At 44.4% G+C, this 11759-nt stretch overlaps 1 protein-coding gene across 1 annotated transcript in view; it reads left to right on the top strand.

Moving 5' to 3' along the window:
• The window catches only part of LOC108232105 (adenylate cyclase type 6), a 39285-nt gene that overhangs the window by 1817 nt on the left and 25709 nt on the right, over positions 1-11759 (top strand). The window contains exons 2-3 of the mRNA XM_017409690.3: positions 3658-3909; positions 3998-4937. Coding sequence (XP_017265179.1) covers positions 3890-3909; positions 3998-4937 — 960 coding nt within the window. The 5' untranslated portion in view covers positions 3658-3889. The remainder of the gene's footprint in view (positions 1-3657; positions 3910-3997; positions 4938-11759) is intronic.

Genomic DNA, 11759 nt, shown 5'->3' with positions numbered 1-11759 from the left:
CTCCACCTGCCATGCTTTACTTTTCAACCCTTGTTTTTCTGAGATACAAGTACAAGTACCACTCAGGGTCCCTTTAGTGGTACTCAGAGGAAAACCTCCAAAAGGGTGGTCAGATATGGGAGGGGGGCAGGGGGGTAATCTTGGAGTGGCACTCCAAAACCAAAAGCCATCATAGAATTTCAGGAGTTTTTTTTATGTAGCTGTCATATTGAAAAAAGTATACTGCCTTCTGTTACTTAAAGTCCAGCTAACATAGACAAACTGAGGAATGAACACGACGGTCGCTGTGTTTTTTTGTTTGTTTTTTGTTTGTTCTGTTTGTTTGTCAAGATGGTTCCCTATCGCTGCTTTTCCAGACGGGATGCTTTTTTTTGTTTGTTTGTTTCAACAGATCAAAAAGAAAAAGGGCAACAACTCGGAGCGTCCCCAGCGTCTTTCTGTTATCGCGGCTTATTTTGAAAGGACTTGCGTCCCTCTCCACGGCGGATGTTTAAAGAAAAGTCGAATATTTACCAGACGAATTCGAAGAGCGTTTTTCTTAAAGTGCACATTTCCTACTTCTGACATGAACACAGACATACTTCTTTTTAAAACTGGGAACAACACAGTAACTACTAAACTCACCAAAGCCCGTCCTGCCTGCTCTTAAATTTATATTAACATTTGAACTTGAAATGGCTAAAAATGGCACATTTACTCCAAACTACCTGAAACATCGGAGAACATTTTGGAGAACCGCGGATGACACAGGTGAACCGATGCGCTCGTGGCGTCTCCGGCAGCACCGGTGAGGTCTCTGCAGGACCCGCTCGCGACAAAAGATGCAAAACCGGCGAGGAAACGAGTTACCCCCAGATTTGCATTGGGTTCTTGTGAGGCCGAAGGAGGGCCAGGGCCGCCGTCCCCGTGGCGCCGCACGGAACCACGCCATGTTAGACCGCACCATTTTAAACCAGGGTTAGGGGTTTGACCAGTTTGCTCGTAATCTGAGCTCGTAAGCTTTTTAACGCCTGTTGCTGGTACTACAAGAGCTTCGTATTTTCTGAGGTGGTACAATTTAGAAAAAAATCTGAGAGCAAAGTGACTTTCTGGTCATTTGTGACCCGTGCCGGCAAAATGAGCTCAGGGCGCTGGTTAGAAAACGTGAAAAAATCCTGCTGTAACTGAGGTTTGCGTAAAAACGAGCCCATAAAGACGCCATGTTGTGGTCCCAGTGACGACAATAACATGTAATTATCCTAATCTAACAGGTGCGTCTTCAGAAATAATCCTCTTTTTTTAAATTTCTTGTGAAACTGACCATTTTTCTCTCCCGCGAAATCCCTTTGTATAATGTTTGGCATCATTGCGAAGCTTAGACATTCCTTTTTAAAATATATGGCTGGAAATCATTCCAGACAACAAACAAAAACAAATCAAGTTTGCAAACTGGCACTCTCGTGAACTAACCAGGCGATAAACCACCGATTTCTACAAACTACGCTTCATTTTGAAGCGTTTGATTGAACTCATTTTGCCAGCTTGGGTCACGTGTGTGTTTTTTACAAAGCATGACAGGTCTTGGTTCCACAAATCCTCTTGATGCTGCCAGCGTTCCTTAAAAAAAGACAAGTAAGAGCTCAGTTATCTATAAGAAGCTGCTTGCGATACACGAGGTTGATTTTCTGGCGGGTGAAACTGTCATGATGACCTGGATGATCACCTGTTGTTGCTTCCAGCGTGAAGTATTTCAGCGAGGACAGTTGGGATATTTGGACAGAACGAAAACAAAACGCACACAGAAGGAGATCCCGAACGTTTCGAACTGTTACGTGCAGCGGAGGTCGGGGGAGCATCGCCTGTATACAAATAATCAGTTTTCTTGTATTAATTGACATCAACGAGAGCAGCTAACGGTGGAGAAATATGAATGTAATTGTATTAACTGGGATGTTCACAGAGTGGCTTTTTATTGAAATCTTTTCATACAGACTGCTGTAAATATACACGTACAGGACGTCTACGTTACATGTAGGCATGGGCCGGTATGGTTCACAAAAAAATTAAAACCATGCAAATCTATTACCACTGCTGCCTAAATAACATCACACCTCTTAATAATGGTCATATAACAGGTACAACAGTGCAATAATACTAATATTGTTATTTGCATTTTAATGCTCAAATAAGGAGACTGAAGTGAACATGTTGACAGTGACTCTGGTTAAAATCAGTGTGGCAGGTTTTTTCTGTATAAACCACAGTGTGATCAGCTTTTTTTTTTAAATTTATAACATTTTCCTTTACAGTAACATGTAAGATCAAGGCTAAACTTTTCATTTAATCACAAGTATTTGCATTCATTTGGAAATGAATACCAGAAAGTCAGCAGGCTGTTTTAAAATCAGTGATTTAAAAAAAAAAGCAGATTGTAGACGACATTATGGACATAATTCACCTCTTGCAGCTTGTTTAATGATATTTTATGTTCTTCACGTAAATGTGCCGTCCGCTTAGGAAGTTTCCCTTTTTCAAAGGGATGTTTGACCGACTGTGTACCCAGAGACAAGGTGTTTCCTTTTTAGAGGAATAAGAAGGAAAAAACAAACAAAAAACGTCATCTTCCTTTCTTTTCACAAGAAACACAAACCCCCCCAGATCATTGTATTTATAAATGTTGCTTCTTCTCTGCCGTTCTGCTCTTTTTAAAGTGACGTGGAGACGGTTTTAGCCTCCGTAGAGTAGCTGTGTATATTTCACCTGCTAACGTGCTAACTCTTGTAGCTTGTTGCAAACGTTTGTTTTAACCTTAAAAAGAGAACAGCGCGAACTCGCTCCTTCGGTGGGCGAAGTCGACTTCTTCTTCTTCTTCTTTTTCTTTCTTTCTTTCTTTCTCGCTCGGCTCGGTGGAACAGGTCCAGTTACAGAGAAGGGGAAATAATAAAAAAAAAACAAAAAACATGCACTGTCTCTGTTGTAATGTTTTTGGGCGTTTCAAAACGTCGGAACGGTATGACTCAAAAAAAGCAGGGGTTTCGACCCCGTGACCATTTCAAGGTATAAATAAAACACTGACATCTTCACTTTCTGGACAATTTTTAAACTCCTTTCTTTTTTTTTTCAAATCTTGTAGATCCTCAGATTCTGTCTGTCTGTATTGACCATTACTGTCCTGACAGTGTCCTGTTGTCTGGTCAGCCTTTATCTGGGTTTTGTACTCGTCTGTTTATCATTGATTGGAACTATAAACAGAGCTTCGAGGGAGTCTATTTTCTCCCTTGAGCCCAGCTGACTCCAAAGTGTTGTTTTTATACCAGATGGTGCGCTTTTCTGTCGGGGTCAAAACGAGCCCAGTGCTGGTCCACCTTAACAAAGCCAGACCTGTGTGCTGTTTTTGGACAAATCTTCGCTTTTTGTCCTTCCTCTTTGTGTCGTCGAATCTTTCTCGGTTTTCTGTCTCTTTAGGATGTTTAATTTATATGAAAGGTCACAGTTTGATTAATTATTTTACTTGTCAGTTTTGAAACGAAAAAGGATTTTTAGCAAACACAAGTCAGGAAGACTTAAAGAAAGAAGACATCCTCAGTATTATTTTTATTACATGTCACCTGATCTAAGGTAATTTATGCTCACCTTTATGTTTTTTCAACCTGTTTGTGTTTGGCTTTTCCTCTTCAGAGCCAGCAGAAACCGTGGAGATAGGCCTGGCACTGGAGACTCTTCCTATTATCGGTCTCTGCTCATTGGCCGAGCCACAAACATCTGGAGTTTTGTGTGCCCCTTGGCTCGCAGCCATTTCCTCCCGCCCTGCGGCCCTGCGGCGTGGCCCCCACAAACTTCTCGTCTCTTCATCATAATTTCGTCCAGGGGGATAAATGAGTGAACCGGTTGTAAGGGGAAGGGCTGGAACATGTACCAGAACCCTGACAGGTAACTGAAATCCTCCCCGGGGGCGGGCGAGAGGTGGAAATGGTGTCTGTCAGCGCCGTGACCGTTGTCTGTTTCTCTGCTCACACAGAATGTCCTGGTTCAGTGGTCTCCTAGTTGCCAGAGTGGACGACCGCAAGACTGCGTGGGGAGAGCGCAATGGCAAGAAGTCCAAACGGAAGGGAGGCTCATCTCTCTGCAGCCCGCGTTACATGAGCTGTCTGCGGGACCCCGATGCTATGGAGCCCCCTTCCGGAGCCCCCCTCCAGCAGCACCATCGCGGAGGGGTGGCCGGGGCCAGGGGAGGCGGCGGGAACTTCGGCGTCCGCTTCGGCTGGCAGGAGGACCACTATGGCAAAAGGGGAGGCGCCTCTGGGGAAGGGGTGGGGCTCAAATCGGTCGACTTGGGCTTCGAGGACGGGGAGCTAAAAGGGAGGAAAGGGGGGTGCAATGGAGGAAGCGGCGACATGAGCGACGAGGGTCCCAATGGCACCGGAGGGGTGATGACGGCTGCGGACTGCTGGCTCAGGGTGGTGCGAGTGTTCCAGTCGAAAAAATTCCAGTCCCGCAAGCTGGAGCGCCTATACCAGCGTTACTTCTTTAGGCTGAACCAGAGCTCCCTGACCATGCTCATGGGGGTACTTGTGATCGTGTGCGGCATCATGCTGACCTTCCACTGTGTCCACGCCGCTCCCCACGTGGCCTATTCGTCCGCCCTGTCGGTGGCCATGGCTCTCTTCATGGCTCTCATGGTGGTGTGCAACCGTAACGGCTTCCACCAGGACTACATGTGGATGGTCAGTTACCTGGTGATTGGCGTCTTGGTGTCGGTGCAGGTGTTTGGGGTGCTCATGGTGGCGCCCAGGAGCGCTTCGGAGGGAATCTGGTGGTCCGTGTTCTTCATCTACATCATCTACACTCTGCTGCCTGTGAGGATGAGGGCGGCGGTCCTGAGCGGAGCGGTGCTGTCCATCATTCATGTGGTCACAACCTGGCAGCTCAACCAGGAAGACAAGTTCCTCTGGAAACAGGTAAGAAGGGCATTGATGTTCAGATGCTTGTCGTGTCTTTGGTTTGCACATGTACCTGCCTCTTAGCAGTGGGTTGTGTTTGGATCATTTTAACCTTTAAACACTCACCAGCCCAAAAAGGAGAAATCTGCACTTTATTTTGAATGACAGCAGTGACAATTACACATCATTTGGAGGCACAAAAAAGTTGATAATTAACCTTCAAAGCTTTTAACAACGCACTGGATGGCTGTCAGCTGTTCGGAGCTTGTTGAAGTGTTAGTATTTAAGTGGGTGCAGATGTAACATTTTGTTAGAAAGCTAAGGATTTGATGCAGAGCATTTTCTATTGACCTCATTAGTGTCAGTGACAATTAATACGCAGTAATTTAGATAACTAACCAATTAAGCCTACTGATAATCTATTAGTCAATATTATTAAGATAAAGAAATGTATTTCTAATTGACAAAGATGTCAACAGCTCACATCTGGAAAAGATTTACGACATAAATCATTTAGTCACGTTATTCCCACAGATTACTGTTGCCTTCTTTTTGCCAGCTGTGGTTAAATGTTTACATATTGCCTCTTATAGTCAGTCTATTTGCAGATATTCCCAATGAGGTGATTTCAAAATGATAAAAAGCATTTTTAACTTTGGCTTTGTACCTCACTCGAACCTTTGGAAGCTCCTGTGTCAATAACTAACGAGACCTTTTGGAGAGCACTTTGACGTACTTTAGGACAACATGTATTAACATTTCTTTCCTTGTAGTATTGTTTATAAATTAGAACAAGATGTGGGTAACTTCGTGTGGGGGCAAAAAGAGTACATGAGTAAAACGTTTTTATCATAAGTAATGTTTTTATGAGAATAAAGGGGTCGTTAAAGGCTGTGTTCAGCTGTTGGTTGATGCTTACAAAATCACACTTCAGCCTTCCTGCTGCTGTATTCCTCTTAAAACTGACAGAAAACTAGTTAGTACACTAACACAAAGTACACAAAGTTATGTTGTGGGGTTTTCCCCCTAAAGCTACTTTCCACCTACATTTTTTAAAACCATTTGTTGAGACAATTTATTTATGTCATAAAGCCTGAAATGTTGCGGTAGAAATGTGTTTATACCTCTCTGCATACATACCCTCTCTGCCTAGCACTCATTTCTGACAGGTTTGAGTGCAGACTCATCTTATTAAGAAACAAAATTGAGTTATTAAGGAACAGACCTGACTGTGGTATGAGACCAACAATGAACCAGTCAGGAGGGGAAGGAAGTGTGTGAATGTAAAGGCTGAGGGAGAGTGGAAGATTAACAGCAGCAGAGACTAGCAGGTAACGGGGAACAGGTGAAGAAATGAGGAGACACTGAGGAGATGAACTGAGGGAAATGAAAAGTGACTCAAGGAACACAGAGGGCACAGGGAGCAGAACTACACAAGAAGCTGGTGTCCATTCTCAGTCATCCTGGACATGGTAAACCAAAAAAAAAAAAAATTTGTGAGTCAGGCAAACAAAGACTCTAATGAGCCTCTGTTATGAGGAGCGTGAGTTTAATCTGCACGTGAATCCAGCTTACAGAACATCTTAGCTTTAAAAGCTCAAACTCCACACTCTCTGCTTTTTGCATCCAGAAAGCTCCTCGTCTTCAGCTACAGAACAGACATTTTTGTTTTTTTAACCTCTTTTTTTTTGGAACTACACAAGAATATATATTATGAAACACAGGTAACAAACTGAACACAAAGATCACAAGAAAATAAAAGTACAGGAAACAACATCAAATTGAACAAAACACCCGGATCCTGACAATTTCAAGTGATGTTCCTCACTGCTTTTTGAACCACTGTCCAGTGTTCGGTGTCGGTTTTGCTCGTTTTGTGTTATTTTTTTGGTCTAAACCAGCTTTTGAAGGAAATATCAGCCCCACTGGCTGCTGGACTTGTCAGTGTTTTTCACCAGTTTTCTGTCTGCTGCTGTTCTTGAACCTCTTTAGTAGAAACAGAAAAAAAACCCTACAGTTTTAGATTACAAATTCAAAACATTGAGCTAAAAAATACTAAAGGCTCCACCAAGCAAACAGACACTTTTATTTTTTGGGCACCAAGATTTTTTTATTTTTGTTGTGTAGTTTGGTTTAAAGTTTCTGACAAACACAGACTTATTCCTGTAGCCAACTGCACGTGACTTGTGGTGGCGTATGTGGCGGCTCTGAAACCTTGGCGTGATCTCTGTAGCGGGATAGTAGCGTGTGAACTGGCGACGTAGCCGCCGACCGCTCCGCTGAGACTTGTCACCCGTGCTGTAGCTGCGTATCCGGGTCTTCTGGGCCTGCACAGTGTGCCGTTTGTGCGTCATGCCGAGGACCGAGGGGCTGGCTGAAGGTCAGTGGGCTGAATGAGCCGCTCCGGCTGGACAGCAGTGTGTGTTTGTGTGCTGTGGTGTGACAATGGGAGAATACCACGATGTAAAGCTGTATCACTCAGATCTCTGTGCTCACGCACAAGGGACTCTTTGTACTTTTCTCTAAGGGTGGGGTGACGGGGGTGAAGNGGGGGGGCGGGCAGGGGGGGGGGGGGGGGGGGGGTTAGATTCGGTGTTTGCCTTCTGCACTGTCCTAGAGGTTTGGTTTATCAGCTGCCGCCTCCTATGGGACCAGTTACATGAAACATAACAGGAGGGCTCATTACGTGGAAACAATGGGGGGATATCAGACCTAATGATCCCTAATTGTCAGGTATGCACAACTTAAAATGCACCTAGCAGAATCTGCTCCCAGAAAACAAACATTTTGAAACTGTTTATTACAAATTTATTACCAAAGGTAAAAGCCCAGGCTTCGTAGAAACAGTGGTTACAGTGTACGCTGTAACATCCTGCATGATATACCACGGTGCGATCCATCACAGATCCAACGTTGTTTGCCGTCGTTAAGTGAATGAATGTCATGAGATAGCTGAGGTCGCCTGTGTACTGTGTGACTCAGCCGTACAGTACCATCAATCACTGCTTCGCAGCTTTCGTGCGAGCATTTCCTCTGTCTCGTATAACTCATTAACCTCGCGGGGTTTATAAGGGTGTTGATGGGCGCGGATGCCTTTAAAGCTAACGCGAGGAAACCCTGAAGATGTCCGATTTCGGCTAACGTGTTTTTTTCACCATGAGAAATATCGTCTTGACCTGCTGATTAACCTTTGTTCATGCATTCAAGAACAGATATATATGTTTTTAAATTTGTGTATTGGACTTTTTCCGAAGCCCGTCGCAGACAGATGCTCAGATGTGGTTTTAAATAATGTTTCAGCGTTTGTTTTGGCTTCAGAGTGTGAAGACAGAAATAGAATAAACACCAAAGTTATAAGAATCTCACACAAAATTCCCTGAAAATGTGAGAACAGCTTGTTGGAGCGGCAACTCTGTGGTTGGACTTCTTCTCCACGTCCACGTCTGAAAGCCTGTGAGACTTCGCCAACGTGAACGCGCTCACGTGCAAACTGTTTTGTTTGGATCGCCTGCACCGCAGCGCTCAGCTCAGGCAGCCTACAGGTGGCAATTACGCGCCGGTTTGTCCGCCGTTTATCAAAAAAAAGGAGAAGAAAAACCTCAAAGTAATTTCTAACCAGTGATAAGCCACAGCTTGGGTGTCCTCGTCGTCAGTGAGTGGCAAGTTATCCAAATAACGAGAGCGGCAAATCTCCTCGAAACAAGCGTCCGTGTTGTTTGCTCATGGTTTGAATCGTGGTCGTCTTCGTCTGTCGGGTGTTTCATCCACTTTTTTAATCCACTGCCAGGGCACAGAGTCTGCAAGATCACAAAAAATCTGGACAGGAAGCTCTTGATCAGGAGCTCGAGCTTCCAGTCGGAGCCGTGAATCAGGCGTTACGGGCGTCACACGAGTTCCTGTTTGGGTTTGGACCCCGTTGTAGGCCACAGAACACCAGGTCGGGGGTCCTGAGATAATCTCCAGAAATCAAATCAAATTAAAAAAGAATATTTCTTATTAAAATGTTCTCACTATAATTGTTACAACAAGAAACAATAGTCAGAAATGAGGGATAGAATAGCACAAGTTTAATCTATTTTTCATGTCATTTTGTCCTTATTTATTCACTTTTTTAGCAATATTAGTTCAACCAAGGATATCTGGGGTCTTAAGTATTTTATTTTGTTGTTTCAGGGTGTCAGCAGCAGAAATGTTGGGGTAAACCTGCCGTATTGAACCATACTCTTTATGAGCACACCCAGTCTCTTATAAACAAAAGAAACTCACAATTCAAGTTTGTTTTCTTTCTTTTATTGAACACGTTGAGCATTTATAAAATAACGAGGAAAAGAAATACAGGACAAGAGCACAAAGGCAGAGATGATACAGAGCAGGGTGAACAATTTTACATAAAGTCTTAAACTCAAGCATCATTAAGTGTCAGTATTTACTCTGAATGTGCTTGGAAAGTCCCCAGATATATCACATGGTAAGAACAAAATGTAAATACATGGGTAAATTTAAAATAAACAGGTAAATAATAACTAAACAAAGACATTCAGTGGTTTAAATGCTGTTTATTATATAGTTGAAGGATTCTCTCACAGTTGAAAGTTTTCTTGTGTTTTAAGACCATGACTTTGTAATTATTGGTAACATGTCGATCGACTCATACGTAGCATTCAGGGACTGTTGGAAATGTGACCTCTAGCGTGAGGAGTGATCGTGTAGTTCTCGCAATATTTTCACAAGTTGACACTTTGATGCCGCCATGTTGGAGATGTAATCTGGATTTTTAATCCACTCCGCCCGAAGACGAACTTCCTCCCGCGGGGCACAACCTGAGTTTACCTCGGCTCTCTTACAAAATGATATCATCTCCGTTCAGTTAGCAGAACCCGCCGTACCACCAGCCACAGAAATCTGGTTACAAAATGTAACGAGAGGATTACGGAGGCGCTGGCGCACGACCGCGAGCATCACAGTGTTTATATATCTGTGGCGCCAGCTGAAACTGTCCGTGCTCAGTACTCCGTGTTCGACCCTTAAAAAATCTCTAGCATTTCATTTCATCATAGTTTTCCGAGCACGCTCAGACTGCATTGTTGTCTAAGCCGTGTTGTTCTTGGCGCCGGCAGGAATCCTCCTCTCAGTTTGGTTTTGCGACGTAAAGCAGCTTAAACCACCTTGTTATTAAAATCACAGGTTTTCTGAGCTACACGCGGGCGCCCCTCATCTCTTAATCCTCGTGTTTTCGTGGCGTGGCGTTTTGCGATCCTCGGCCGAAACCAATTAGCCGTAAGTGTTCAGTCTGCACCCTTGTGAGCGGGCTCGTCCCTTTTCCCGAGCACGCGCGCTCTCCCTCGTGCTTTGTTATGGTTGCCGCCTTCCCTCCTCGTCCCTGTTAAACGTTTGTCAGAGCGGCCGCTGTTTGTTATTCTTTGGGAAGTTACATCACAGCACAACAATCCTTCCCGCTCGTGTGGGTGTCCGCTCGGCAGAGCATACTGACACGTAGTGTACGTGCTTCTGTTCGGGTTTCAAGCAGAAAGCTGCACCGGGCGCGTTTTTATGCTCCACACTGCTCGCCGCTGATAAGCTTTTGTCAATGGATTCTTTGGATTTTGTCACGTTCTTCACCCCGGAGTTATTTGCTTTGTGGCTTCTTGACAATGGTTAGCGTTGCTCTGCGAACGCTGTTGACACAAGGACTGTGAGAGGTCAAAGACCGGTTCCTAAAAATACCAGGCCCTCAGTGTTTCTGCAAACTGTTGCGTCACAGGGAATGGTCTTATCGGAGCTTGCGTCAGAGCGGCAGGCAGGTCAATCCATCCCCCTTTTCACTGGCCTGCATCTTCGCTTACCCTCAAACACACACACACACACACACACATACAGAGGCTGTGTAAAGGCTGCTAATGCTGCATATTCACAGCTAGCCCAACATTTTCTTTATTATTATGTCCTGCTTAAAAGGTGAAAGGATGCTAATGTTTTGGCCTGTGCACCACTGGACGAGTTTTGATGAAACAGTCAGAAAGTAATCATTGCATGTACGTCTACAACTCATTAACCTTTGGAGTCAACCCCATTCAAGATGGCCACCACAGCTAAGAGATCTTATAAAAATAGATAAATAGCTGTAACTCAGTCAATTTTATATATATTGAGCTAAAATGTGGTGTGGTAGTAGCAGGGAGTCATTCCCAAATTATACTCCAAGCGTTTACTGAAAGCATGATATCTGGTTTTAAAACTTTGCCATGAACTATTGGAGTCAACTCTGTTTGTCTTTTAGCAAAAACGTTCCATGAAGCACAGGGTGGACATGAATGAAACCTTACCAAAGTAATCACTGGATGCACATCTGCAGCTGATTGACTTTCAGAGTCAACCCAATTGAAGATGGCCGCCACAGCCAACTGACTTTTAGAAACACAGGAATGGCTATAACTCAGCCAGTTTTGCAGATATCGAGGTAAAGTTTGGTGTGGTGGTGGTAGCTGAGTGTCATCCTCAACACGTACTCAGAGAACCAACACATCCATGAGATCTCGCAGGAGTTGGTGCATAATGTCATTTACAAGGTTTGACCAAAATGGCTACTTTTGCGACTTTCTACACGCATCCCTAACAAAGTGAATCTTTAGGGAATCATGTATCTCAGCTTCACAGCAGCTCCCAGCGCTTTCTGGGTGTCTGTGGTTCTTGGCGCAGGAAGTGTCAGCCCGTGATGGTCACCTGTACAGAGCCTCGTCTCAGAGAGAGGGCGGTGCGACGGGACGGGAATCCGATATTCTCCGCACGCACTCCCTCCACCGCCTCGGCGATGAATAATTTGTGCGTTTAACTCGGCATTTT

Source organism: Kryptolebias marmoratus, linkage group LG8 (genome assembly GCF_001649575.2).
Source record: "Kryptolebias marmoratus isolate JLee-2015 linkage group LG8, ASM164957v2, whole genome shotgun sequence".
In the NCBI taxonomy this organism is placed as follows: domain Eukaryota; kingdom Metazoa; phylum Chordata; class Actinopteri; order Cyprinodontiformes; family Rivulidae; genus Kryptolebias; species Kryptolebias marmoratus.
This window is presented reverse-complemented; position numbering and strand designations above follow the sequence as displayed.